A 27832-nucleotide genomic window follows, 5' to 3' on the forward strand; every position below is an offset into this window, starting at 1 on the left:
AATCTGGGGATCTACCACATAGCAGCCATGAGACGCTTGGAGAATCATTATCTTGGACTTCAATTTCTTCACCAGCATATAAAGTAACATATTTGGAGGACATGAAATCTAAGTCCTTTCTAAATACAAAATGTCAAAATGTATCAGTATTTTGTAATGCTTGTGCTGATCCCCTTGGCTCCTATTCCGCAAAGGTCAAGAGTAAATTTGATTATGGAAATTAAAATAACATAAACAACAAATACAGGAGACAAAAAAGCCAGATTTGGTCATCTCAAAAATAAAAGATCTTGGCTAGAGGTAAATATTGGGAATGGTAGAAAAAGACCACAGGAGTAGGTGAAATTAGTTAAGGGGAATATTTAAAATTATACTGGGCTTCCCTGGTGGTTTGGTTGGTAAACAATCTGCCTGCACTGCAGGAGACCGCCTGCCGTAAAGAATCTGCTTAAAACTTAAGAGACCCAGGCTTGATGGTTGGGAAGATTCCCTGAAGAAGGAAATGACAACTCTCTCCAGTATTCTTGACTGAGAAATCCCATGGACAGAGAAGCCTCGCAGGCTGCAGTCCATAGGGTTGCAAGGGTTGGACACAACTTAGCAACTAGACCACCATCACTACCAAAGAAGGGCTAAGGCTGTCTATGCAAAAACATGAAGGCATTATCAAATGGATTTATTCATTCATTCAGTAAATATTTATTGAGCACCTGCTATATGCCAAGCAGAATTCTAGGGGCAAACAGTGAATGAAACACAAGTCTCTGCTCTCATCAGCTCATATTTTAGTCAAGGGGAAGAGACTGACAATAAACACACAAACATAAATTTAGAAATAGGAAGTTCTAGGAGGAAAATAAAATCTATTAATCTGACAGATAGTGCCTTGGAAGAAGAGGAGGGTTGATGTTTTAGATGAAGGTCAGGAAATCCCTCTAGCACCTTTATATAAGGATTTTAGTTAAGCTCCATTAAATGAGGAATTGATTCCAGAAAATGGATGGATTTATAAATTGCTGTGTACACAGGACTCATCAAGGACACAAACACTGTGTAAATAAAGTTCATTTGAATTCTCTTCTGACTTGCAGGAAGATTTGGAAGGAGACAATCTAAAACTTCTTATAATTAGTGAGGTAGAATTGATTAGCAGTTAGTGGTCTGCACACACATTGCCTGGGTTTGAATCCTGGCTTCATTATTGACGCACTGTTGACCTTGTTGTGCCTTAATTTCCTTAGCTGCAAAATTAGAATAATAAATGTGCATTTTTTTATATTTAAGTGACCTAATATTTGTAAAGCACTTGGAAAGGTGTCTGGCAAATGATAAGCTCTTAAAGTAAAGCAAATGTTACCTAGATCACTCTCTTTGTCCAAAGTACATGAGATTGTGATTGGTGATCTAACATTAGAACTGGTTGCTTTTATTTGGATACAGACACGTTTGTGGTGGTAGGTAGGTAGGTTGGAGAAGGTAATGGCACCCCACTCCAGTACTCTTGCCTGGAAAATCCCATGGACGGAGGAGCTTGGTAGGCTGCGGTCCATGGCGTTGCTAAGAGTTGGACAAGACTGAGCGACTTCGCTTTCACTTTTCACTTTCACACACTGGAGAAGGAAATGGCAACCCACTCCAGTGTTCTTGCCTGGAGAATCCCAGGGAAGGGGGAGCCTGGTGGGCTGCCGTCTCTGGGGTCGCACAGAGTTGGACACAACTGAAGTGACTTAGCAGTGGTGGTAGGTATTAGACCAGATGTGTGCTAAGTAGCAGGGAAAGGTCTATTTAGAATTTAAAATATACATGGATAGCTCACATTAATGTAATTAGCATCCAGAGTAGTTTGTTAATCCACTCAGCACAGGAGCAATTCTTGTCATTTTCTAGAGAAGCTATTAATACATGAGCCAAAAAAACACAAGGAGAGAGTGCTTTGATACAAAAGCAAGTCAGTTATATGAAATGTTATATGGCAGAGAAATTCCTAGAAAGTATCAATGTTAGAGGTTGGTGTGAATCAGCAAGGATTTTTTGAGCATTTACTGTTTGGGACACCGTAAGAGGCTTAATGAATATTGTGTCTACCGTGAGACAAGAAGAGGTTATCATAGTAATGTGTGGGGGAGGTACTGAGGTTGGGTGCTGGTTGGGCCTAGAGAGGAAATTAGTATGGGCAGAAGAGTAGAGGAAAAAATCAGGAAAAACAGATGGAACCAGCTGCAAAATTCCCTTAGAAAGTGAAACTCTAAGAAACTGAGGGCCATAGTTCAACACTGCGGTTTTCTGAGTAAATATGATTCCCCCTGTGCTAGAAGAGAGAAAATTGGAGGACTGCAAAGAACAAGGGTACAGTTCCTGATGAAAAATGATGTGCCAATGAAGGTTATTTTAAGAAACACATTGTCTGGCAAGGGAGAAGTACAAATGCCCAAATGCCGAGATTATTGAGGTGAAGGGACAGGGGAGTTGAATGGTTGGCTCCCTTTCAGCAGTTTTTTTATCCCCCACAGACTTCAGCTCTTAGGTCCATGTGGACAAGGGAGCTTTGAAGCACCCACAGAACAGCTCAGCTGGTTGCCAGTGGCTGCTCAGAATCCTTTGGCCTGCTGGGGACAGGGTGGTATGAAGGGAACCCCTCTAGCTCCCTCCGTCTCATTTCAGGTGTTGAGGAAATCAGGACTGTGTCTGTTTCGTGTGGCTATACTGAAAGAGGAGAGGTGAGAGAGAAAAATAGCTTTGACTTTTTAAAAAGTTTTATTTTCCCTACCACTTTGAATATTTTTTTTTTTTTTAAGAAAACAGTTAAATATAGGAAAATAACCATTTCTGTGGCACATTTTCAAACCCGGGCTTCCCTTTCCTGTCTCTCCAAAACTGTGATTTGTCTTTAAAAAAGACTCCTGAGAGCCTGGCTTCAGCCACTGGCTATGCAAGTGATGGTAGCCTTGTAGCAGCAGACATGTTGTTTATGGTTATCCAAACCCAACACCTTCCTTAATGAGAAAGGAAGCAATAAAACAGGAATAGTGGACAGGCCAGCTGGGCTAATCAGGCCTGGCAAGAGGCCCACCCTCCAAAGGAAGCTGGAGTCCATTAATTCCAGCATCTCATATAGTTGGAAATCAACCTTCCCTAGGACTTCAGGAAAAGCAGTAGTTCTTTAAGCAACCAGAACGGGTCCCCTATGTCACTGGTTAGAAGGAGCTGAATAGCTTTAGGGAACTTCTTAAACTTTCCTTACCCATGGACATGGCTCTGCTTGGAGGTGCTCCTGTCTCTTTGTTTCTTATTGCATTCATAAAACGTCCAGGTGAGAGCTCAATAATGTTCCAGTTTTTCTTCCCATCCTTCTTGTGTGTTTTTGACTCTACGCTACCTATTGTGTGAGACGAGGACAAAATCACTCCATTCTGCCCCCTCCGTTCTTACTCACTGTCCCCTTCTGAGTTCTTGATCTTATCCTTTCTCCCCTGGTCTTCCTGCAAGGAAGACCTCCTTCTCAAGACTTTCCTCTACACTGCTGCTGTCTTTTAACCAGCTTCACCCTAGCTTCAGAACCTCCATGGCTCCTCATTACCAGCGGCAGAACTCAATCAGGTGCTCATGGAGTGGTCTGTGTGACTAGTTGGCAGACATGTTATGACTGACTTGCTTCAGATAATATTGAAAGCAGTGATTTGGGGAATGATTTACTTAAAAGTACTGATAAAAGAAAGTAGGTTCAAAGTTATCATAATAACATTCCTTTCACTCACCAGAATTATGAAATGCTTCCTTAACATGGAAAAAAGCAAAGGAGCCAGTAAACTACACACAGCTCACAGTCTATTTTATTCACTTGTCCATGAAAGCATATTAAACATAGTGAAATGGTGATGGGAACCTCTGATCCATGGGCTATAATGCCAACTGCTTTATTTAACTTGGTATCTAAGACCCTTCATATCTACCCCTTAGTTGCCTGTTCTCCTCTCCCTCCCCCCAAGACCAGAGGTTCACCACACAATGGACTCACCATTTTTCAACTACATAATCTTCTTTTAGGATTTCACTGATCACTTTCTCCCTTACTCATTCCTCACCCGTGTTGTCTGGGACATTGTTTTTTTCATAGCTTATTTCTAATGTGATCTCAGTTGTGAAACATCTCTCAAAACTTCAGGATATTAATTCTCTCCTCTGGCCTCCAAAGTTCTTTGAATCTATCTCTATCCTTGACCTTATTATACTGAGTTGTAATTTTCTGTTTGCCTAGCCATCCTACACCATAAGCAGCTTGAGAAAGCCATATTTTTTCCCATTTTGCATACCTTATAGAATGTTTGTCAGTCACTTTGCTTATTAAATACTTGTTAAATAATAAGACAATGAAGTAGTTTATTTGTTAATAAGTAAGAGAGGTAATATTTTACCAATGGAAAGGCTGAGTATCAGAGAGTATAGCTAATAATTTCAGAACCATAAGAACAAACATTAAATTTTCACAGTTTCAGCTCAGAACTCTGTTCACTTTCTAATTGAATTTTGTTGTTTGAGGAGACCTAGAAGCTTCTGGTTCACTAAACTGCCTCCATATTTAATATGTTCTTCTCAGGTAAGACAAGCTGAGCTATTCTGAGCTCAGTGACTCCAATATCTCCTCACATTCTTTCTGATTTATTTCTTCTGTCTAATGTACTTCCTGTCAGTTTCATTAATTTTTTTCTGTATAATTCTTTTTATCATCTCCCTGTTCCGGAGTGCCGTATTTGCCCATTTTCTTTTGGTATCAGATCAATTTTTAATTTGTGGCTTCTGTTTCTGTATGTCATTTTTAGGATTTAAAATTGCATTCTCTGCTCTTGTTATCTCAAACCACAGAAAAGCAATTGAGTGTAATTGCAACTAAACATAAAATTAAAATAAGAAAATACACAAAAAGGAAAGTCACAGAGGAGACAAGGAAATTATGAGCATATGCAAGAAAATGAGGAAGAAAGCTTCACAGTCCCAAAGCAATGACTATGTTCAAGAATAAGTGCTTGGTGGAGGGAAAGACTGGACAGCAGCTACCTGCACATAGATTACTCTTCTTCCCATCTCCAGTCCTTTTCTATGACTAACCAACCCCTCAGGCTTACTGGACTGTCTACCTACTGAAAAGTCATAAGTTTCACCAGCCTCAGAGGTAATTTCCTCTTGCTCAGGACAAACCCTGTAATCTCCCTACTTCCATGTGAAAATGTTAGACAGTCACCCCAAACTGCCTTTTCCTCATGAAGAAGATTTTTGCTTCAAGGAGCAATTTTTTCTGAGGGCTAGTCCCCCAATATGTCCTTAATATACTCATTGCCTTCCACAACAACAGGACCTCACTATACTCTGGCCAAATACTGTGTACATGAAACATATGAATGGAGTCCAGTGAATGAATGCAAATCACTCCCTGAAAATCCTTGTCTTCTTCCACTCTCTAATATTGTGATAATATATATCACCTAATATTGTAGCACCCAACTTTCATTCAGCCCTCACATCTAGAACAGCCATCTCAGATTTTATCAACTGACTGAGGTCAATTTTATATTCTCTCACCAAGAACATTCAGTATTCTTTTTAAAAAGGTTTCCTAATCCTGAGTGGTCAGGAATATAAATATTACATGGGTTACAAAATTAATGGTCAACATGCATGGGAGATTCAGAATGGTGTATTGGATACAGTGTGGGCCTTGGAATTAGGAGTTCTAGTTTTTCTACTTAGCAAGTATGGCCTTCAAAAAATTTACTGGTTTCTTCAATGGATTGGTAATATTTGATGCACTCAGTGGATGGCATTTGTCTAAAAGGTAATATAATTACTATAGTTCTGTAAGTTGTTGATGCATTTTAATGGTTTTGAAATAAGAATTTTTCCATCAAAAGGAACTAGCCAGCTGTTTACTTTCCCTCCAGCTATTATTAAATTTAAGGTTGCTGTTATTGTTCAGTCACTAAGTCATGTCCAACTCTTTGCGACCCCATGGATGGCAGCACGCCAGGCTTCCCTGTCCTTCACTAACCTTTGGGAGTTTGCTTAAACTCATGTCACTGAATCAGTGATGCCATCCAACCATCTCATCCTCTGTCGTCCCCTTCTCCTCTTGTCCTCAGTCTTTCCAAGCATCAGGGTTTTTTCCAATGAGTTGGATCTGGCCACCTTATGGTGGCCAAAGTACTGAAGCTTCAACTTCAGCATCAGTCCTTCCAATGAATATTGAGGGTTGATTTCCTTTCAGATTGACTGGTTTGATCTCCTTGCAGTCTAAGGGACTCTCCAGAGTCTCCTCCAGCATCACAATTTGAAAGCATCAGTTCTTTGGCACTCAGCCTTCTTTATGGTACAACTCTCACAACCATACATGTCCACTGGAAAAACCATAGCTTTGACTACAGGGACCTTTGTTGGCAAACTGATGTCTCTGTCTTTTAATATGCTGTCTAGGTTTGTCATAGTTTTTCTTCCAAGGAGCAAGTGCCTTTTAATTTCATGGCTGCAGTTACTGTCTGCAGTGATTCTGGAGCCCAAGAAAATAAAGTCTGTCACTGTTTCCACTTTTCCCCATCTATTTGCAATGAAGTGATGGTACTGGTTGCCATGATGTTAGTTTTCTGAATGTTGAGTTTTAAACCAGCTTTTTCACTCTTCTTTTCCACCCTCATCAAGAGGCTCTTCAGTTCCTCTTTGCTTTCTGCCATTAGAATGGTACAATCTGCATATCTGAGGTTGTTGATATTTCTCCCAGAAATCTTGATTCCAGCTTGTGACTCATCCAGCCCACTATTTCACTGTACTGTGCATAGAAGCCAAATAAGCAGGGTGACATATACAGCCTTGTCATATTCCTTTCCCAATTTTGAATCAGTCTGTTGTTCTATGTCTGGTTCTAACTGTTGCTTCTTGACCTGCACACAGGTTTCTCAGGAGGTAGATAAGGTGGTCTGGTAGTCCCATCTCTTTAAGAATTTTCTACAGTTTGTTGTGTTCCACACAGTCAAAGGCTTTCATGTAATCAATGAAGCAGAAGTAGATTTTTTTAAAAAAATTTTCTTGCTTTTTCTATGATCCATCGTTAGTTGTTCAGTCATGCCCAACTCTTTGTAACCCCATGGACTGTAGCCTGATAGGCTCCTCTGTCCATGGGATTCTCCAGACAAGAATAGTGGAGTGGGTTGTCATTCCTTTCTCCAGGGGATCTTCCTGACCCAGAGATTGAACCTGGGTCTCTTGCATGCAGGTAGATTCTTTACCATCTGAGCCACCAGGAAAGCCTATGGATGTTGGCAATTTGTTCTCTTGTTCCTCTGCCTTTTCTAAACCCAGCTTTTACAACTGGCAGTTCTTGGTTCAGATACTGTTGAAGTGTAGCTTGAAGGATTTTGAGCATTACTTTGCTAGCATGTGAAATAAATGCTATTGTATGGCAGTTTGAACATTCTTTGGCACTGCCTTTCTTTGGGATTGAAATGAAAACTGACCTTTTTCAGTCCTATGGCCACTGCTGAGTTTTCCAAATTTGCTGGCATATTGAGTATAGCACTTTAACAGCATCATGTTTTAGGATTTTAAATAGCTTAGCTGGAATTCTATCACTGTTTGTGTTTAAGAATCAAGGAAATATAGTTCATAGAATGACACTGACCAAAACTTTGGAGCTTTTTGTGGTAAACATATCTTTCCAGCTAGAGTCCCTTATTTATCATCAGTGTCTTATATCTGAAAGAGAAGAGCCAAAAGTTCCATTGGGTCATATTCTCCCATTTTCAGATGCATAGTCAAGTGGAGTCACAAACACCTATTTACTGGGAAGCTCATCAACTTCAGCTCCCCATTTCCCCGGGCCTCTGTTAATGTCCTGGGAAGGGCCCTAGTAATTTGTTTATATGGTCAGATATATTTCTAAAACATGCAAATTTGTTTTCTTTTCTTTTTCGTAAAGTGGTTCCCATTGTATAAGTTGCCAGCCCCATTAAACTTAGAATCACACCTGGATGTCTCCTAAGGTATCAGTGTGGCACAGTTTGTGTTTAGGGTCATCTGTCTCTCGAGTTCTCCCTTGGCCTGTGTTTCTCTTCCCCTCTATCCAAACCTGCTCCTGGGAAGGACAAATACCATGTGATATCGCTTGTAAGTGGAATCTAAAACATGACACAGATGAACCTACCTGTAAACCAGAAGCAAAAACATAGACAAAGAGAACAGACTGGTGGTTGCCAAGGGGCGGAGGCTGGGAGAGGGATTCATTGGGAGTTTGGGATTAGCAGATGCACACCGGTATATACAGAATGGATAAACAACAAGGTCCTACTGTATAACACAAGGAACTATTCAATGTCCTGTTATAAACCATAATGGAAAAGAATATGAAAAATAATGTATATATGTATAACAGAATCACTTTGCTATATAGCAGTAATTAACAAAACATGGCAATTCAACTATATTTCAATAAAATATTTTAGTAAAATAAAATTATTACAGAGGAAATAACCTTGCTTTTGGAAAAGGATCATCTATTTTATATTAAGGCCTTAGTGTGACTTTAAATCAGTGTAGTTTACCTCTCCTTGGGTTATTTACATTCTGCATTCTCCCACTAAAGTAGAATCAAATTATTTTTCTAAAGCGAAGTATCTGGCATTAGCAAACTGACTAAAATATTACTCAGAGCCACAAAGAGACCTTTCTTTCACCCTTAAACACATACCCAGAGGAAACTCTCCTACTATGCCTACATATTGGCATAGCCCATTTGTGTGCTGTGTGTGTTAAGTCACTTCAGTCATATCCAACTCTTTGTGACCCTATAGACTGTAGCCCGCCAGGCTCCTCTGTCCGTGGGATTCTCTGAGCAAGAATACTGGAGTGGGTTGTCATGCCCTCCTCCAGGGAATCTTCCTGATCCAGGGATTGAATCCAAGTCTCTTGCATTTCCTGCATTGGCAGGTAGGTTCTTTACCACTGGCACCACCTGGGAAGCCTCATAGTCCACTTATGGTTGCCTAAATCAGTTTCTATCTATTCAACATGGTGCTACAAAATTAGTAGTGAATTAGATTCTTTTGGATTTGAACGGCAGAGATAGAACATCCGAATGTGATGAGACAAAGGTTTACTTTGCTTCTTTCACACTTTTACCACTATTTTACTCTATTCATTCACCTTCCCCTCCCTAACTGTCTCTCTGCAATATTGACTGAGCGCCTGCTAAGTGATAGGCACTGGCATATTGAAACAAGCATTCAACATGGGCTTTCCTGGTGGCTCAGGCAGTAAAGAATCTGCTTTCAATGCAGGAGGCTCAGGTTGAATCCCTGAGTCGAGAAGATGCCCTGGAGATGGAAATGGTCATGACTGAGCAAATTAAAAGATGCTTACTCCTTGGAAGAAAAGTTATGACCAACCGAGACAGCATATTAAAAAGCAGAGACATTGCTTTGCCAGCAAAAGTCCGTCTAGTCAAGGTTATGGTTTTTCCAGTAGTCATGTATGGATGTGAGGGTTGGCCTATAAAGAAAGCTGAGTGCCAGAGAATTGATGCTTTTGAACTGTGGTGTTGGAGAAGACTCTTGAGAGTCACTTGGACTGCAAGGAGATCCAACCAGTCCATCCTAAAGGAAATCAATCCTGAATATTCATTGGAGGGACTGATGTTGAAGCTGAAACTCCAATCCTTTGGCCACCTGATGTGAAGAACTGACTCATTTGAAAACACACTGATGCTGGGAAAGATTGAAGGCTGGAGGAGAAGGGGATGACAGAGGATGAGATGGTTGGATGGCATCACCAATGCATGAGTTTGAGTAAACTCTGGGAGTTGGTGATGGACAGGGAGGCCTGGCATGCTGTGGTCCATGGGGTCGCAAAGAGTTGGACACGACTGAGCAACTGAACTGAACTGAGAAAATATAGATAGATTATTGAATGACTCAATCAATATATCAATCAATCAAACACTAATTTTTTCCAGTGGTAATACTACTGTTCTTAACCTACTAGTGTGTTTTCATTTTTGGTTTTCTTCATTAGAGAAGGTTAACATTGTCATTGTCCTCATTTTCCTTTAATTGTGCATCCAGTTATTCTATGATCTTTAAGACTAACTGTTATTCTTCTACTCTCTTCCCCTTTGATATACTTTGATATAACTAGTAGGTAAACCAGAGACTGACTGAGGAAAAAGTTTCCTTTTTAATCTGTTCATTACTTCCAAAGGATTAAATGCTTGCCTGCCTTACCTACTTCTATGATCCTGTCACTAAGATATATTGGTAAAAGTGCTATAATGTTACAGCATCTATTGAGATTTCAAAAGAATTACTCTTTATCAATATAAACAATCATAAATAATGATGATATTAACAAAAAATATTGGCTTCCCTAATATTTGAATTTCCCTTCCTTTACAAACTACAGTAGATACACCACCATGGGCTCCTGCAGCACCCTAAATTCCACTGTTATATGAGTCATTGCATCTTACTATCATTGTTTCACTAATTATTTTCCCACTAGAACTTAAAGTCTGTGAGTATAACCACCATATCCTTCTTGCTCATTGTTTTATCCTCAGGAGTTTGGAATACACAAGAATGTTATAAATAGTTTATAAATGAAGGAAGGAAGGGAAGAAGGAAGGAAGGGAGAAGGGAAGGAAATTTTCAAATATTAGGGAAGCCAATTGTTCAGTTTATTTAGTATTCAAAATGCAATCATAAGGACAGTATTTTTGAAAATACTTCCCTTATGACTGGGATTTCACCAACTCCTTCCTGTGCTTATTGAATTGCTGAAAATAATATCAAAAAGTGTTATTTCCTCCTCTGACTCCTCTAGGAAATGAAGACACAAATCATAGAGTCCAAGTGACTTGAGCCAAAATGGTTCATCTTGGTTCTTATGTTATTGTTTTGGAGTCTGCCCAGCTATCCGCACTATACCATCTGCACTGTATCCTAAACATCTCTCACTTTCCCATCGGACTATTGGCTGCATTGTGAGATTCTCAACTCTTCCCCTTGACTCATCTCTCAAAGTACAGACAATTATTTTCATTCTAATGGAAAAGAGCGAGTGCGTGAATCACCCAAACGAGTGGGTTGTCCAAACACTGTTTGGTTTTCAAATGCATCATGTAGATTTTCATATAACCAGAATTCACCCACTGCTCAGAAAACTAAACATTCTTAAGTGGCAGTCCAAATTTGGGAACCACAGCTGTTTTTAGCAATTGTGTCACTGTCTTTCAGGTGCCAAAAATATCACCTATCATATTCTCCAGGGTTCAAAGAAAGAGGAAAGAGGAAGAAAGCAAAGAACAAGTTGAGAATAAAGGTAACAAGAAGCTTCTCCAGTAAAATGAATTGTTATTAAAAAAAAAACTTTAATAACTGAAAGAACAATAATTATGACAATAAGAACTACTATTCACTAGCAATGAACAAACCAGGGTCTCATGTGATCTTCCTAATCTTCCTGTGAGGGAAGGAGGATAGTACAATGGTTGCTATCAAGTACTAGTTCCAGGAACTGTTGTGGATATCAAAATCTGCAGTTGCTTAAGTCCCATATACAAAATGGTATAGTGTTTGTATTATAACCTATGCACATTCTTCCACGTATTATACTTTAAATCATCTCTAGATTACTTATAATACCTAATACAATGAAAATGCTAGGTAAATAGTTGCCAGTACCTGGCAAATTCAAGTTTTGCTTTTTGTAACCTTCTAAAATGTTTTTTTTTTCTTGAATATTTTCAATCAGTGTTTGGTTGAATCTACAGATGCAGAACACACAGATACAGATAGAGAGGGCTGACTGTGTTCTTAGCAACAGATAGAGAGGGCTGACTGTGTTCTTAGCAACCTCATTTACAGGTGAAGAAACAAAATCAGAAAGGGTAAGTGAATGGCTGAGGGTCATACAATCCAAGCCACTAGACTTCAAATCCTGTCTTCTGTCTCTTCTTCAAACAGCCTCACCACCTTGCATGAATTTGTTTGGGTAGGAAATCTACCCTTTTTCCACTGCTAGGACCTAAGGAGAGATCAATAAGATTTCTCTGAACTTCTCGAAATAAAAAAGAAACAGAGATTCCATTTCTAGCTTTTGGATGAGAGTTCCATGTATACACCTAATAAAATGTTTACTTGGACCATCTCCAAGCTGGTTGGGGGAGGGGGGGCTCACAGGAAAGAACTTTGATCACTCTGCCCCAGACTGTACCCTAGTATCAAACTTACTAAACCCCCATTCCACCCACAGGGGATTTCAGGGACAGACAAAGTAACTTTTCAACTGATAAATCTCTTCTGGTCTCCTAGCCTTCGTCTCCCCAAATCAGGCCATTACCTAGCATATCCTCTGCTGTGGTGAGAGACTCCCCTTCTCAAGGCCCTAACCACTGGGTCCAGGTTACTGTAGCCAATAGAAGGTCTATCCTATGAATCAAACCTCAATGAATCTGTGATCTAAGAACAACCCTAGCAGATACCCACTTAAGGCAATTTCTGGCAAGAGTTTTATAAAAGAGATTTGGAAAAAGAAAACCAGTCAGAGAGAGAACTGAATGGGCTACTAAATAAAACAAGGAGGCTGAAACTTTGGCAGACAGTATTTTCCCAAAGTGACTGAAAAAATGTTTCTGGTCTTATGTGCCCTTCCAGAACCTCATCACTCCCTTATCAAGAAGGGTTTATTTCCTCTTCTCTTAAATCCCTAAGGGTCTTAGTGACTGTCTTAATGAATCGACTATGGTTGAAGCAATGCCCTGTGACTTCTGAGGATAGGTAGAAAAGTTAATAGAGCTTCCACCTGACTCGCTCTCTTGGGCATCTGACTTTCAAACCTTGAGAGGAAATCCAAGGCTACATGGAGAGGTATTCTGGTTATCAGCCCTACAAAGGTGATAGCTGACAACTGACATCAACTTTCAGAGTGAATGAGCTTTCTGATGATTCCAGTCACTGGCCTTTGAATTAGCCTAGCCTTCATGTTTTCCAGTTGAAACTAATGGAGCAAAGAAAAGCCATCCTATGGGAATTCCCGACTCATAGAATTCAGGGTCATAATAAATGATCATTTTAAGTCACTAAGTTTTGGGATAATTTATTGCACAGCAAGACATAACCAGAACAGAAACATAAGCCTAAGGGGACCACCAAGAATTTTGTATTTGCCAGAGCCAAAAGGTGGTTCCAGGCCCTACTGCTAATTCTATCTACCTCCTGCCAGGTGCCTTCTGTACATATAGGCCATTTCTCTTCGAGGCTCCACTGCTCCTTTCTGCAATCACACTTGGCTTTCCTTTTCTGTGTCCATCAGACGTGTTTTTAAAGATCTGAATTTCAATTGTGCCCAGAGTTTGAGACCTTTTCCTTAAGTTTCTTCAGGCTTGCCTGGACAATTCAGGAAGCAAGTTTAGTCTCTAATTTCAGTCTCTGAACATTCTGTGATGGTGAAGGAATATTCAGTGGTGGAGAGTAATCAGTAGTGGGGAGAAAGAGGAGAACCTAACTCCTAACTCATTTGTCTTGGTTTTGACCTAGTTCTACTTAAAGAATTACATGAACATAGTTAGAACCTTTGCTCACAGTGCCATGACACCACTGAATCATTTTACTTCCAGTGATAATCCTTTGATCAGGTTGCTAGACTCAAAGCTGGAAAAACCAAAAATACAGTGACTTATTATGTTGAACACTATTGTAATACAAAAACTTAGACTAGTACCTGGAACACAGTAAACACTCAGTAAACATCCATTGAATGAAAGAATGAACAAGTGAATAAATGAAAGAAATTTCCTCCCCTCTTTTTAGAGACTAATAATTAATACTGGATTAGCATAATGTGCTTAGAAAACTCTATAGAGTTTAATAGGTTGACATTCTACTTCGTTAGGTAATATGTTTTTCAGCTTGCTCAAAGTAAGTATTAAACCTTGAAACTGTACAGTTCCTCAAGGGCAAAGACCATGTCTCATTCTATTTTGTATCCTCAGCAGCTGGCACTATGCCTGCTACTTGTTAAAAGCTCAGTAAATAGTAGTTAAATATTAAAAACTAAGTGAATATCAAACAGAAACTGACAGATATTTCAAATCATTTAGTTCTTCTAGGCATTGCCTAGTAGGAGACAGTGACAGATAATGGTGATCCCCAGAGGGATCAGACTGGGATGTAGAAATTCAGAAGTCCTGAGGCCTCACAGCTTCTAAAGACTCAAAGGGTTATTTATAATCTGAATATGACATTAAGTGCTTTTCTATGATTGCGCCAAATGTATTTTCTTACACAACTAATTTTAGAATGAGCCATTTGTTTATTTACCCATTCACTTATTCATTCATCCCATATACATATATTTTGGCCATGCCATGGCTTGCAGGATCTTAGTTCTTGGACCAGGGATTGAACCCAAACCCTTGGTGCTGGAAGCATGGATTCCTAACCACTGGACTACCAGGGAACTTCCCCCATTCACTCCATATTAGTTGGGGGCCTACATGTTTGTTTTTTTGGCAAAGATGTATTTAATCTGCCCAAGAGGAAGTTGAATGTTTAAAAGGTCTTCATTCCCTGGAAAGGGCTTCCCTGTGGCTCAGCTGGTAAAGAATCCGCCTGCAATGCGGGAGACCTGGTTTCGATCTCTGGGTTGGGAAGATCCCCTAGAGAAGGGAAAGGCTACCCACTCCAGTATTTTCGCCTGGAGAATTCCATGGACTGTATAGTTCTTGAGGTTGCAAAGAGTCAGACTTGACTGAGTGACTTTCACCTTCACTTTTCCCTGGAAAAGTATCTGACTAGGAAACTAAAGAAAGATGAGATACTATTTTGTAGAGGCAGATGGAAATTGTAGACATAAGACCCTCACAATTCAGACTTAACTAATCTAGTGTATTGTAAAATGTGATCAGCATTGGGTAGAATCACTTGATAGATGACTATTAAAAGGCAGAGATGTCTGGAATCCATTCCAGACACACTAAGTCAAATCATCAGAAGTGAGAGTGGAAATTTCACAAACAGCCTCTAGTGATTTTCATTTTACTCAAGTTTGAGAACTACTGACCACAGGTTTCTTGCTAATATATGACCTACATGTGATTGCTTAATTTAATCTATGTCTACAAAAGTAAGATGTTACTTGGCTGATTCTAAGATGCCTAGGAGTACTGTACATGTGGCTCAAAATTGCCAATACCCTAGACCACAATTCCACTAAATGAATGTAATCATCCTCTCCTTAAACTAATCCAAAATAAACTCTTGCCAAAAGAAAGTAAACCTATCCTTCCCTTAACAAACTCACAATTTAGAAGCAAACTATTACGAAGTATTTGTTATTAAATATAGGAGCTTTTAAACCTGGATATGGCACATTCAAACCCTTCTCAATCTAAAAATAATAAATAATAATCATCAACTGTGAGAGGTAGCTCGTGGCCATGCCAGTCTAGACTGTGCTATCCACAGTGCTACCATCCAGCTGGAACCCTGTGACCTTCCCTTGCCTTACTCCCAAACTCTCTCCTCTTCTTCCCCAGAGATTTTTACTCACTTTCTGAATTTTCCTAATCTGGTCAGAGAGTGTGTCTAACAGGCGAGTTTTCAGGAAGTCCATCACCTTGACCACCCGGCCATCAATGTAGCAACTGGAATAAAAATAAAATAAGAATCAGGTAAAATCTCAAGCAGGAGATTACAAATATATTTCTCTAGCCAGAGGTCTCTGTTGCCTGAGAAACAACAGCCCGGGTTCACTTGAGCTTTTACATTCTAAAAACTTTTGATCCTGCATACTTGTCAAACAAAAATAAACATCTTATCCTCTTTATTTTTACCTCCATCTGTGGGCTAATACTGTGATTTTTTTCGGCCTTTGTCCATTGAAACTGCATTTATTGCTCTATAGGAACTGATAGGAATCCATAACACAAATTGGGTAATGGGGAAAAGCTTACTTTGTTGCCCCCATAGGGAAAGTAATTTAACAACCCTTCCATACCATCCTTACTCCCACTTTAAAATAATAAAGGTATGTGAGAGGTTTTCAAGACTACTCAAACATTTTGAAAGGTTTCCACATCTTTAAATAAGAGAACACCAACCACAAAAAATCAGATTTAGTGCAGTGAGTGAGTCGCAAAAATTTCATCTCCAGTTCACTTCCCTGGCAAAATACCTTGTAGTCAACCTCCTTCCACTTCTACAATAAATGAATGGATATGAATAAACAAGAAAGACAGATTACAGTCCAGGTGCCCTATCCTAAAATAGCAACATTTGGCACTCCTCAGTGTGGCAGTCCCTGGTTCTCTTAGATGGCTTAAGTGAAACATCAAGTTGTGCTGACACTACGCTGTTAACATTCAACCAAAACAAGTCCATCCGGCTTTGTGTGGACTCTCTGAGAATTCTTACCCTGAAGACTAAGTCCAGAGTTAAGTAACCTCCATTATCTTAAACCTCCCAATACTCGTCTTTGCAAAATTCCAAATTAAATCAATTTAAGTCAAAACTTATGACTCCTGTGTGCCTTTTCCAATCTACTTAGGTCTCCTTGGTTGATGAATAATGATAGACTATGTCATTTTTAGTTAGTCACCAACCTCTCAGTACATGTTTTAGAACCATGTGAAAATCCTTTGTAACCTTAAATTGTCATTCTAATACGTGATGTAGTGGAATGGTTAAAATTCCTTGTAGTCACACTTTGAACCAGGTGCTCTGGCTGCAGTGTGGGTGGTAGCTGAGTGCCTCCCATTCAGCCTTCCCCTTGGCCTCCCTCAGCACGTCACACATTTCCACAGACTCTAATGTTTAAATCATTGGTATATTGGAAAGAGTCCAAGTTTTGGAGCCAGAGATACCTGAATTCAAATTCCATTTCAGGTATTTACTATCTATATGATCTTGGATAACATGCCTGGGCTTTATGAGCCTCGGTTTTCTTATTCTTAAAAGAGAGGTAACCTATCTGCTTCCCAGGATTGTTTGAAGATTAAGCAGATAAACCTAAAGTGTCCGGCATACAGTAAGCATTCAACAACTTTTAGTTCTTTTCTGATTTCTCTAATTTTCAGCTCACAAAGATGGGGTCATAAACAATAGGAGATTGACTAAATTACATGTGTATAGAATTCTAAAAGTGAGATTGTTGTGCCAAAGGGTACATGCTTTTGAAAATTTGGGTGGTTACTGATATTAGGGAATAAAACAAACCAATGACAGGACCTTTCACCTCATTCCTGGTACTAGATGCTAGACTCAGATCCAATAAACATTTACTATGTGTAACACACAGAGCTGGTAATGTCCATATCCATCACCTCACAACCTCTATTAGTAATCCACTGTCAGCACCTCCAGTTGTTTTTTGGTTGTGATTAGACAGCATACTACCTGAAAGCTGGGCATATGAAAACACTGCAGTGCTCAAATAAAAAAATAATTTGTGCAATGTTAATATAACACATAATGAAGGACATAAATATTTGTATTATACTACATAATGACTATGTGTATGTTAAAAATGTACTGTAATTAGTGTTCTTTTATGTTTTGATCAAATACATTATAGTTTCCTCTTTTTTCTTTGTTAGCTCCCCGTAACTATTTTAAACATCAGAAATATAAATTTTGCTGGCAAAACATAGTTTTAAGGCTCCTTGAGATAAAAGTACCAGATGTACTCTTTCAATATGTAGGATTCCCTGTGAACATGCATCCTACCCCACAGATTCCATGACCCAGGGTTGAAGGGCCTCACTCTTCCCCTCCTTCCTCTGGTCACTTTTCTCAAGTACACAAAACTTGGAGTTTGAAAGCCTTGGTTCAAGCTCAGCTTTGCTACATACTACCTATATGATACTAGGCTTCCCCTTCTTTAAAATTGGTTTAAAAAGAACCCAAACATGTATTTTCACAGGGTTACTGTACCCTGTGAATAAAAATCAGGAGAAATGCTGAGAACAGAACATGGCACACAGAAGGTACTCAATAACCAAATCTGTCCTCCAGGTTACTTAAATACCCAAGGTGGTAGCAACCCAAACTAAAAAGCCATGGATGGGATGAGCAGGGAAACACCTATCTGGAGAAAGACACTGTTCATCCACTGGAATGAGGATCTGGAATGAGGGTATTATGGAGGAGCAAAAACAAACTCTGGATTTCCAGTAGGTGGGAGGCAGGGGGAGAGAAAGAGAGAGAGGGAGAGAGAGAGAGAGAGAGAGAGAGAGAGAGAGAGAGAATGAAATGGGGAGCGCTGTGATTATGCTGCAAAAGTTTGGAGTCTGAAAAGATCTTAGTGGTCATGTGGTCTAAAGTAGGTAGCCAGTGACAACATCCCCGAGAGTGATTATCTGGGACAGGGAATCGACTCTCATACCCTACTAGTACAGATCCATTGTAGCACAGCTCGAACCCAGGAAAGGTTCTTCTACCATGGGTCTAAAACTGGCTTCCTCTTATTGTTCACTCAACAGCTGTTTTCTTGGATCCAGGAATAGTCCAGCTCCTCCTTCATGTGACATGTGGGGGAGGAATTCCAGTAAAAACTTTAGCTTAAGCTTTTTAGAGCCTATTCTTGGCCCCACTCTTAACCTAACAAGCTGGATTCAATCATTCTCAGTTGGTCTCAGGCTATCCTGAGGTCCATGAATTAGACAAGAGCCTAGAGAACTCTAGGCAGGAAACCAGTGTGACAAGGTTATCTTATCTCAACAGTGCAAGCAAGAAGGAATCTGGGTCTAAGTAAGGGAGGTCACAGAAAAAGTAAAAGTGAGAGCCTGTGAAGAAAGAACTAATAAAATAAAGCTGTAGAGTGTAGGAGAGATGGGAAGGGAGTCAGTGATGATTATGAGCTTATGAGAGAGAATGTCTTAGAGGACATTGGTGCCAAGGACACATAGGCTAGTCAGACTAGGTTTTAGGTTTGTCAAAGGAAAGAAATTATTCTGCCTAGATATCAAAGACACAGAGAATATCAAAGAGAAAACAGGTCCTTGGAGATGTGAGAAGTCAGCATAGAGAAAAGTTGAGATAGAAAATGTTGACCTCGCTGTTTTCTTTTCTTCAGTTTGTAAATAATGAATGAAGTCATGGCCATAGATGAGCTCTCTCAGGGAATCAGAGAAGTTAACAGAGATGGGAGATCCTCTAAAAGCTTCTCAGTTGTGGCCCTGAACATTGCCTCTGTCTTTGGCCTGAATAAGAGTCCCTTCCCCAGCCTGACCATCAGTGTCTTTTTAATAATTGCAGTCTGAGTCAGATTCACATCTGGATGCCAAGGAATCCCATATTACCGTGAAGTTTCACCAACTTTCATTTGCAAACATAAATCCACATTTATATTGTACTATGGAAATAAGAATTTTCAGTTAAATTCAGTCGCTCAGTTGTGCCCAACTCTTTGCGACCCCAAGAACTGCAGCACACCAGGCCTCCCTATCCATCACCAACTCCCAGAGTTTACTCAGACTCACGCCCGTTGAGTCGGTGATGCCATCCAACCATCTCATCCTCTGTCATCCCCTTCTCCTCCTGCCCTCAATCTTTCCCAGCATCAGGGTCTTTTCAAGTGAGTCAGCTCTTCGCATCAGGTGGTCAAAGAACTGGAGTTTCAGCTTCAACATCAGTCCCTCCAATGAACACCCAGGACTGATCTCCTTTAGGATAGACTGGTTGGATCTCCTTGCAGTCCAAGGGACTCTCAACAGTCTTCTCCAACACCACAGTTCAAAAGCATCAATTCTTCACTGCTCAGCTTTCTTTATTGTCCAACTCTCACATCCATACATGACTACTGGAAAAACCATAGCCTTGGCTAGACGGACCTTTGTTGACAAAGCAATGTCTCTGCTTTTTAATATGCTGTCTAGGTTGGTCATAACCTCCCTTCCAAGGAGTAAGTGTCTTTTAATTTCATGGCTGCAGTCACCATCTGCAGTGATTCTGGAGTCCCCCAAAATAAAGTCAGCCACCATTTCCCCATCTATTCACCAATAAGAACTTTGGTCCTGCAGAATTTAGTAGTCCTTCTAAGAGAGGAGACAAATGAACCATAGGTATGAGTTGATAAATACCTGAGTCTTTTTCTTGGGTACCCTGGGACAATTAGCTTGCTGCACTTCCTATACGTGAAGCTTCTTAGAAAACACTCAATGTCAGAAGTTTGTAGTTGTTTGAAAAACTCTTGCCTATTACAGATATTTGGCTCTCAGATAGTGGCTGCCTATAGTAAAGGGCTCAATATATCAGTTAGATTTGGACATAAGAGCCTATGATAACCACTTGGAAAGAATAAATTGTTAAAAATGGAAAAGATGGTGATTTCTAACCAAGACTGGGTAAGTGGAAGTGACACTGGATTCCAACTGACTGTCCAGTGATGGGGGGCAACTCTCTGTGCTTTCCTCTGTCTTCCTCAGTGGGAGAGTAAAGATGATTCTGAGCTGCCAAGGTTTCTTCTCAAGAGTTAACTAGCTTAGTGATGGCTACAAAGGCACCAGAGGACCAAACAAAATCAGAGAGGAAAGGCAGGGAAAGAGAGAGGAAGGGAATTTGCCAGTAAGATGTGCTTTGGCACCTTCCATATAAACCTGGCAGAGTGGTTGGTTCTAGAAATGCTTAGATTGATAATTTTAGATAACTCATAGTCCTCCTCTAAACTCTCTTGAAATCTCAGCATCTCTTAGGATCACACCACAAATGGCTGAGCTATTCAACTAAAAGCTGAAGCGAGGAGAGGCTGTGCAGAAATACCCTTTATGTGAACTATTACTACAAACACAATGGGCTTGAAACCTTTGTGTGTGGACAAATAGCCTGTCTGGCTCAGTACCAGCAACCATCATTCCTTCCTCTGATGGCCTCCAGATCGGCAGCTCATGCCAAGCACACACCTGGGAAGGTAGCAAAGATGACAGAGTATACAAAGTAAATGGAACTACTTACCAAATCATTCACCAACTCTCTTGCTCTCTTTTGTTCTAAATTTTATTTTTATTTTAATGCTTTTCATCTTATTTAAACGTCTGCCCTTTATCTGTTTATTATAAAAGAAACAAGTGCTCATTGTAGACAAAATAGGAAATGCACATAAAATTAAAATATGAAAATGAAAAATCACTGGTAAGTCCAACACCTAGAGAAACTCATGGTTAACGTTTTGACTTGTGCCCTTTCAGACTTTCCATAGTAAATATACATAAAATTTCCCATAATTAGTTATTTTAAAAAACTTACTCCAGATCCTATTCCACTAGCATATAAACATAAAATTGTCCCAGCTGAGATCCTCAAGAAGTCGGTATCACAGAGATCCAAACAAATATTAGAGATTCCAGATGAAATCATCTTACTTTTATTTCCATTCCATTCTGGCCAGATAGGGATCCTCTGCCAGGAGCAAGTCTCATCTCCTTTTTTCTTTGCTTAACCTCGAGTCCCCTTCCCCCTTCTCTAGGCCCCTAGATTTAGTCTTCAGGATTGTACTCCAATTAGCCACTTATGCCCATTAGCCTCTTAAAACATTTAATGAGGAGAGCTTGTTGGCTCCAGGGGCAGCTGGTTTTGTTTACCTGGCTCTTTACTTTAAAAGGAAAAACCTTTGCCCCTTATTATCTGGCCTCTTCTTTTATTTCAGGTAATTGCATTAGTGCTGGCTTTCCAAAGCTCAGGAATTTCCGGACCTATTTTGCTGCCTGCTGCTTTCAGGGAGGAGGGGCTGTCTGCTCACAGTTCTAACACCCTGCCTCCTGCCTGGGCAGGTAATGCGTAAAACTGGGGCCTTCCCCACTGGATCGGAGAGAACTTTGGATAATCACTAGAACAACCCTACTGACCTATAAAAGCTATTCTGACACCTTGAAGTCAAACACTGGAGAGACTGATGCTAGTCTCTCCAAAGCTTTATAAATTGTTATCTGCCCCTCCTCCAAGGGCCTCCCTCTGGGTTCCTACTGAGCACATTCTCATATTTACCTTTGGTTTGCTTTCTGAGGCTGCACTATTCTTGATCTTCTTTGCTATGGGTCAACGTTATTATCTTGTGTTCAGAACTACTTTGAGAAGTAAAGCTTGGATGAAATAAATGCTGTTAGGGAAGAAAAGGTCCTATGAAATGTAGGTGTCTTTTGGCTTTCTTCAACCAGTTCTTATATTATCTATAAAGGAGTCACCCAACTGACTAAAGGGTTGTGGTACAGGAATTTCATAGTTTGGTAAAATGTTATTATTGAAAAATTATACAAGTAACAGTCAAGGTGGTGGGCAATCCATCAGGCACACAATGGGTACTCAAAAGATATATTTAATGAAAGCATGGGTGTCTGTATAATCTAACCCACAATTCACCAAAAGAGTGGGCCTGAGTCTTGAGTACAATCACAAAGGTCTAATTTTCTTGAACTTTTCTCTCCTAACTTCGTGTACATTTTGGGTCCTGAGCTTTGAGCCCTAATCATTCTCCCCAGTGAACACAATGCATGTGGAGAGACACTTTGTCTTGGCAGGGACTCAAACAGCTGGCCCTTGATCCTAGCAGCCTAAGGAGAGCTCCAGGGGAGCAGGGAAGGAGAGGGATAGGAAAGCCAGCTGCAGAGTGCTCTGAGGGGGGCAACTCTGGGAATTTTCAGAGTAGTAGCTCGTGATGGCACCAAAAGTGTGAGCAGGGGTGCATCTGTGTGTTTTGAGTCTGAAATGTAAACAATTTGTGGGACCCTCTATAAGAAAAGGAAATCAGAAGTAAAAAACACAAAATTAGGTACAAAAGTAAATATTTATTAGAATGACAAAATAAATCACAACAAACTCCCAGAAACTTCTTTCAAATCTCTCTTTTTCTAAGCGATCTTTATGCAATTTATCAGAAATGTTTACACAGCAATGCTTCCCCCTCACCACCTAGAACATCCTACAATTCTGAGCAACTCCCAGCATTCCTAGGAATCGATGCAAGTGAAGGACTTGAAGCTTAAGTCATTAGCTTCCTGGTCAGTTTAACTGTGGGTCATCAATAATAGAAATGGCAGGATCTAAGTTACTAGAATCTAACCATCTATGTACAGTATTTATTTTCATCCAGTGTTTGTAAACTGGGAGCTTATACAGTTACCACAATCTTCCCCTGACCTCTTTTCATATAATTGCCATTGAAACTGAATAGAACAACTAACTTGACTATAATTAGTGCATTGCCAACTAGGAAAACATAGAAAGGAGAATGACGAAGGGAGGAGCCATATATGTATTAAGTCCCCCCTTTTTTTTTTTTTTTGCTAGCTGTTTTACATATGGTGTCTCATTTAACCTCCTGAACGCTCACTGTTTTGCAGATTATAACCTGTGGCTCAAAGAGATGTAGTAGGGACTTCTCTGGTGGCAGTGGATAAAATCTGCTTGCCAATGAAGGGGACATGAGTTTGATGCCTAGTCCAGGAAGATTCCGCATGCCTTGGAACAATTAAGCTTGTGTGCCACAACTATTGAAGCCTTTGTGCCCCAGAGCATATGCTCTGCAACAAGAGAAGCCAGGTAAATGAGAAGCCCACACATCACAATCAAAAGTGGCCCCCACTCGTCCATAGCTAGAGAAAGCCCAAGCAGAGCAATGAAGATCCAGTGCAACAAAAAAATAAAAGAAATATAGTAACTAGGAAACCAGAGACCAAGAAGGTACTAGGCAACAGATAGCAAAAACTTCCCTCTCTACTCTGCTCTGCCAAGTGTGAGGGCTATGAAGATTACGGTGCATACTTCATCTATCTGTAATCAAGTTGCTGCTTTTCGACTTCCTTTAGTCTTGTCTATTTCAGCTATCCTGAACACTTAAACAACCCTGAGCTAAACTCAAATTTCTCAAGAAAATAAAATACAACAAATAAAAGCATAAGCAAAACAATAACAAAAGCAAAAACCTGGGGAGATAAGTAAAGGAATGGAGATGGTATAACTTTACTCTTTTTCTTGCAAGAGTGTTTTTCAGAGTATTTTTATCAGTAATTGTTATACGAAGAAAAGGGGTTCCATTGTCAAAAATAAGTTTAAAAAATGCTGGGTTAAAACCAAGTAGTATTTCCTGTTTCAGCCAGCATGGAATAGATTAGAATTACCCTCCAGTCAGAGACAACTAAAAATTTAACACAAAATACCTAACAACTCTTTGATCAGACAGCCGCCAGCTCAAGCTTTGATCCTTAAGAAAGGCATGGCACCTGAGGTGAGCCCCACATTTACCTGGGCTTGCTCCTCTAGAGAGGGTAGAGATAATTTATTGACCACCCAAATTTTGTGCTCCCCTTCTACAGTGCAGAGCTGTGTACAAGAAGCAGCAGCCTAGCCAGAACCTATTATACCTCTGCCTAGATCACAAAAGGGGTGCCCATCAGACTAATAGGTCAAAGTATTGTGAGCAGAAGTGATGTGTCACCTTAGGCTAAAGTAGCTGGAGATGTGTGTCACTTCTGAGCAGAAATTAAAAAGCCATGTCCTTCCTTATATATTCTTTCCTCCATTGCCAGATGAATGGAAGAGTCTCCAAGGAGAAGTCACATGATGGACAAAATCAGGGTCCTGAAAAATCACATAAAAGGCCATCCACCAGGTACCTCAGCATTGAATGTGACATTAGTGAGAAACAAATGTCTAACTGTTAAGCCACTGAGATTTGGGGGTTTATTTATAAGAAAACAATGTTATATTTCCTAGTGCATAAGTATTCGTTACTACAAAGCTCCATTACACCAATCTGTTTGATCAACAGTGGATAATAAAAAGGTTGTCCTTTGAGAGAAATGGCCCCTGTTATGAAAATAAAAAGACTAACCCAGAGAACTCTAGTTAAGAACTCTAGTTTGAATTGACTAGGTAACTGTCAACAATGGGCTGAATTCTAATATCATGCAAGGACAGTTGAGGAGGGGAGAGATGATTCTTATTCTCCTATATTTAGGCAAGCTGAGTTCAGGGTGGAACAATGACTAAGATAATTACTAATGACCAGAGAGGACATGGAATCTAGAATATTAGAAGGGAGGTCAGTTAATGGAAGCTACATATCAGTGGGTGGCAGCCTTTTGACTTACATCCAGTATCCTCCACTAGGCCTCTGGTGAAAACCTGAGTTTTCATTTGAAGGCCAGCCATAGTTTGAGGTAGATTTATTTCAGCATCAACATTGTCAATGAAATCACATGTCCTAACTTGCATGTATCATACAAGCAGGAAAACCAGAGGTTCAGCTCTCCTCTGCATGAGGATGTTGCTTATTTCTAGACACCCAGCACTCATACTTGTACATGCGTGTGAACACACACACACACACACACACACACTGCTACTCTAGCTGCATTCACCAATACTCTGTATATTTTAGTTCCCTCCCTGGTGGCTCAGTGGTAAAGAATCTGCCTGCCAATACAGGGGACGTGGGCTTGATCCCTAGGTCAGGAAGATCTCCTGCAGAAGGAAATGGCAACCCACCACAGTATTCTTGCCTAGGAAATCCCAGGGACAGAGGAGCCTGGTTGGGCTACAGTCCATGAGGCTGCAAAAGAGTTGGACATAACTTAGTGACTAGAAAACAACATCTAACATTTATTCCCAGCAAACTCAATGTCATAGAGCTACACCTTGAATTATAGTCGCTGTGTAGAATATTGCACCTAGAGAAAAACCTTACACCAATATAATTCTTTTCACAACAATAGCCATGTCTTCATTTTAAAAGAAAGGCTGGCTCTCCCCATGTAAGGCCTTAAAAGAAACTATTTATCATGAACATGATAACATTTATCATGAACAAACATGCATGTGTGTGTATATGTGTTTATTTGTGTTAAGAGGGACAGACTGAGGGGGAGAGAGGTATCCATCTATTAATTAGATTTCAAGATTGGGGTAAATATAAGGTTGGTTTTTGTGTTGTATGGAATGTGAATTGAGCCCCCAAAGAAACTATTTTAAATTTCAGTATTTGCATTTTTTTATAATTAAATTTGAGTATCATTAATATTTTATAATTTTCCTTTAAATTATTTTTAATTATTCTTTTGATTCATGATTTTAAAATATAATAAAAATAATTCTGTTAAAAATACACATATTTTAAAACTTAAACATGACAACAAAAAGTATAAAGAATTTGGTGATTAAACCAAATCTCAGTGCACCAACTTTATCAACATTCAGAGAAAATCATGCCAGTCAGTTCTGTATGTCTGTATACATGCATCTGTATATATATACATATACATGTATACATACATATAGGAATAATAAAAATACTAATATCAATAATTTTAGAGTGACATTATATTAATATGTTGTATATCAGATACTAGTTCCTTAAAATGCTTTTTATAAATTTTTTTTAATGGATTTATGCTTTTGCTTTTACTATATTCAACTTTTTTAGATAGTATATATCAATTGCCTCTGTGAAAGGTAAGGGCATTATTCCTATAATTTTACAACACTGACAATCACAACAGACTGACATTTTTGTCTCAACCATCAAACATAGTTTAGAAAACTCAAGAGGAGAAAGAAAATCTATTGTATTTATTCACCCTTTGCCTTTTTATCTTTTTTCCTACTTGATGCTCCAAGTTTCCATCTTTTATCATTCCTTTTTTTTTTTTTTTTTAAGAAAACTTAGCCATTCTTTTAGGTAGGTCTTTGTCAACAAACTCTTAGTCTCCCATCATCATTTTTTTTGAAGAACAAATGAACGAGAGCATGTCGCTCAGTTTTGTGAAACACTTCATAGATTTCTATTTTAGATATTGGAGTAGATTCTGTGAATTCACAAATTTTGATGAAGAGTATTAAGATCAGCTTGGATGGTTGAAACTTCTCAAAAATAGGTTAAGCATTTACTCTTGACCCCTTGAAAAATTCTACTCTATTGAAAGAACTACTAAATTTATAAGTGATTGTTGGGATGATGTTAAATGATTTGAATCCACCTTAACTTGCAAAATAGTTCTGGAAAAATTAATCATGCAATCACTATTAAAATGTAAATTGTACACAAAAAAAAAAAAAAGAAAAAAAAAGAAAAAGTCTTGATTCCCCTTTCATTCCCAAAAGTACTTTTGCTGGATACAGAATAGGTAGACAATTCTTTACTTCAGCCCTTAAAAACTGTGCCACTTTCTTCAGGCCTCATTATTTCTGATTAAAAAATCTGCCATCATTTACATTTTTTTCTCTCTTTTGTTTTTTACCTATAAGTAAAATGCCAGTCTTCCCAGGTGATGCTAGTGGTAAAGAACCCACCTGCCAATGCAGGAGACACAGAGACACAGGTTTGCTCCCTGGGTTGGGAATATCCCCTGGAGGAGAGCATGGCAGTTCACTTCAGTACTATCTGGAGAATCCCTTAGACGAACCTGGGGGCTACAGTCCATAGGGTCATAAAGAGCTGGACATGACTGAAGCAACTGAGTACCCGTGCAAGGTGCCATTTCTCTCACTGGCTTCAAGATTTTTCAGTCTTTAGCTTTCAGCAGTTTGAGTATGGTGTATCTTGGTATGGATTTCTTTGACTGTATCTGGGGTTTACACAGCTTGTTAAATTTAAAGGTTTACGTCTTTTGCCCAGTTATAGCAAGCTTTAGCCATTATTTCTTTAGGTATTTTTTTAGTCTCACTAGCTTTCATTCTGGGGTTTCAACAACATGAATGTTAAATCTTTTGGTAAATCTTTTGGTCCTATAGATCTCTGAGACTCTTGTTCATTTTTATTTTTTAACCCAGTCTATGTTGTTGTTGTTTTTTCTGTTGTTAAGATTGGGTAATTT

At 39.4% G+C, this 27832-nt stretch overlaps 1 protein-coding gene across 1 annotated transcript in view; it reads right to left on the reverse strand.

Moving 5' to 3' along the window:
• The window catches only part of HPSE2 (heparanase 2 (inactive)), a 666499-nt gene that overhangs the window by 141911 nt on the left and 496756 nt on the right, over positions 1-27832 (reverse strand). Inside the window, exon 7 of the mRNA XM_070470009.1 lies at positions 15583-15676. Within this exon, the coding sequence (XP_070326110.1) occupies positions 15583-15676 (94 nt within the window). The remainder of the gene's footprint in view (positions 1-15582; positions 15677-27832) is intronic.

This window comes from Odocoileus virginianus, chromosome 7 (genome assembly GCF_023699985.2).
Source record: "Odocoileus virginianus isolate 20LAN1187 ecotype Illinois chromosome 7, Ovbor_1.2, whole genome shotgun sequence".
In the NCBI taxonomy this organism is placed as follows: Eukaryota; Metazoa; Chordata; class Mammalia; order Artiodactyla; family Cervidae; genus Odocoileus; species Odocoileus virginianus.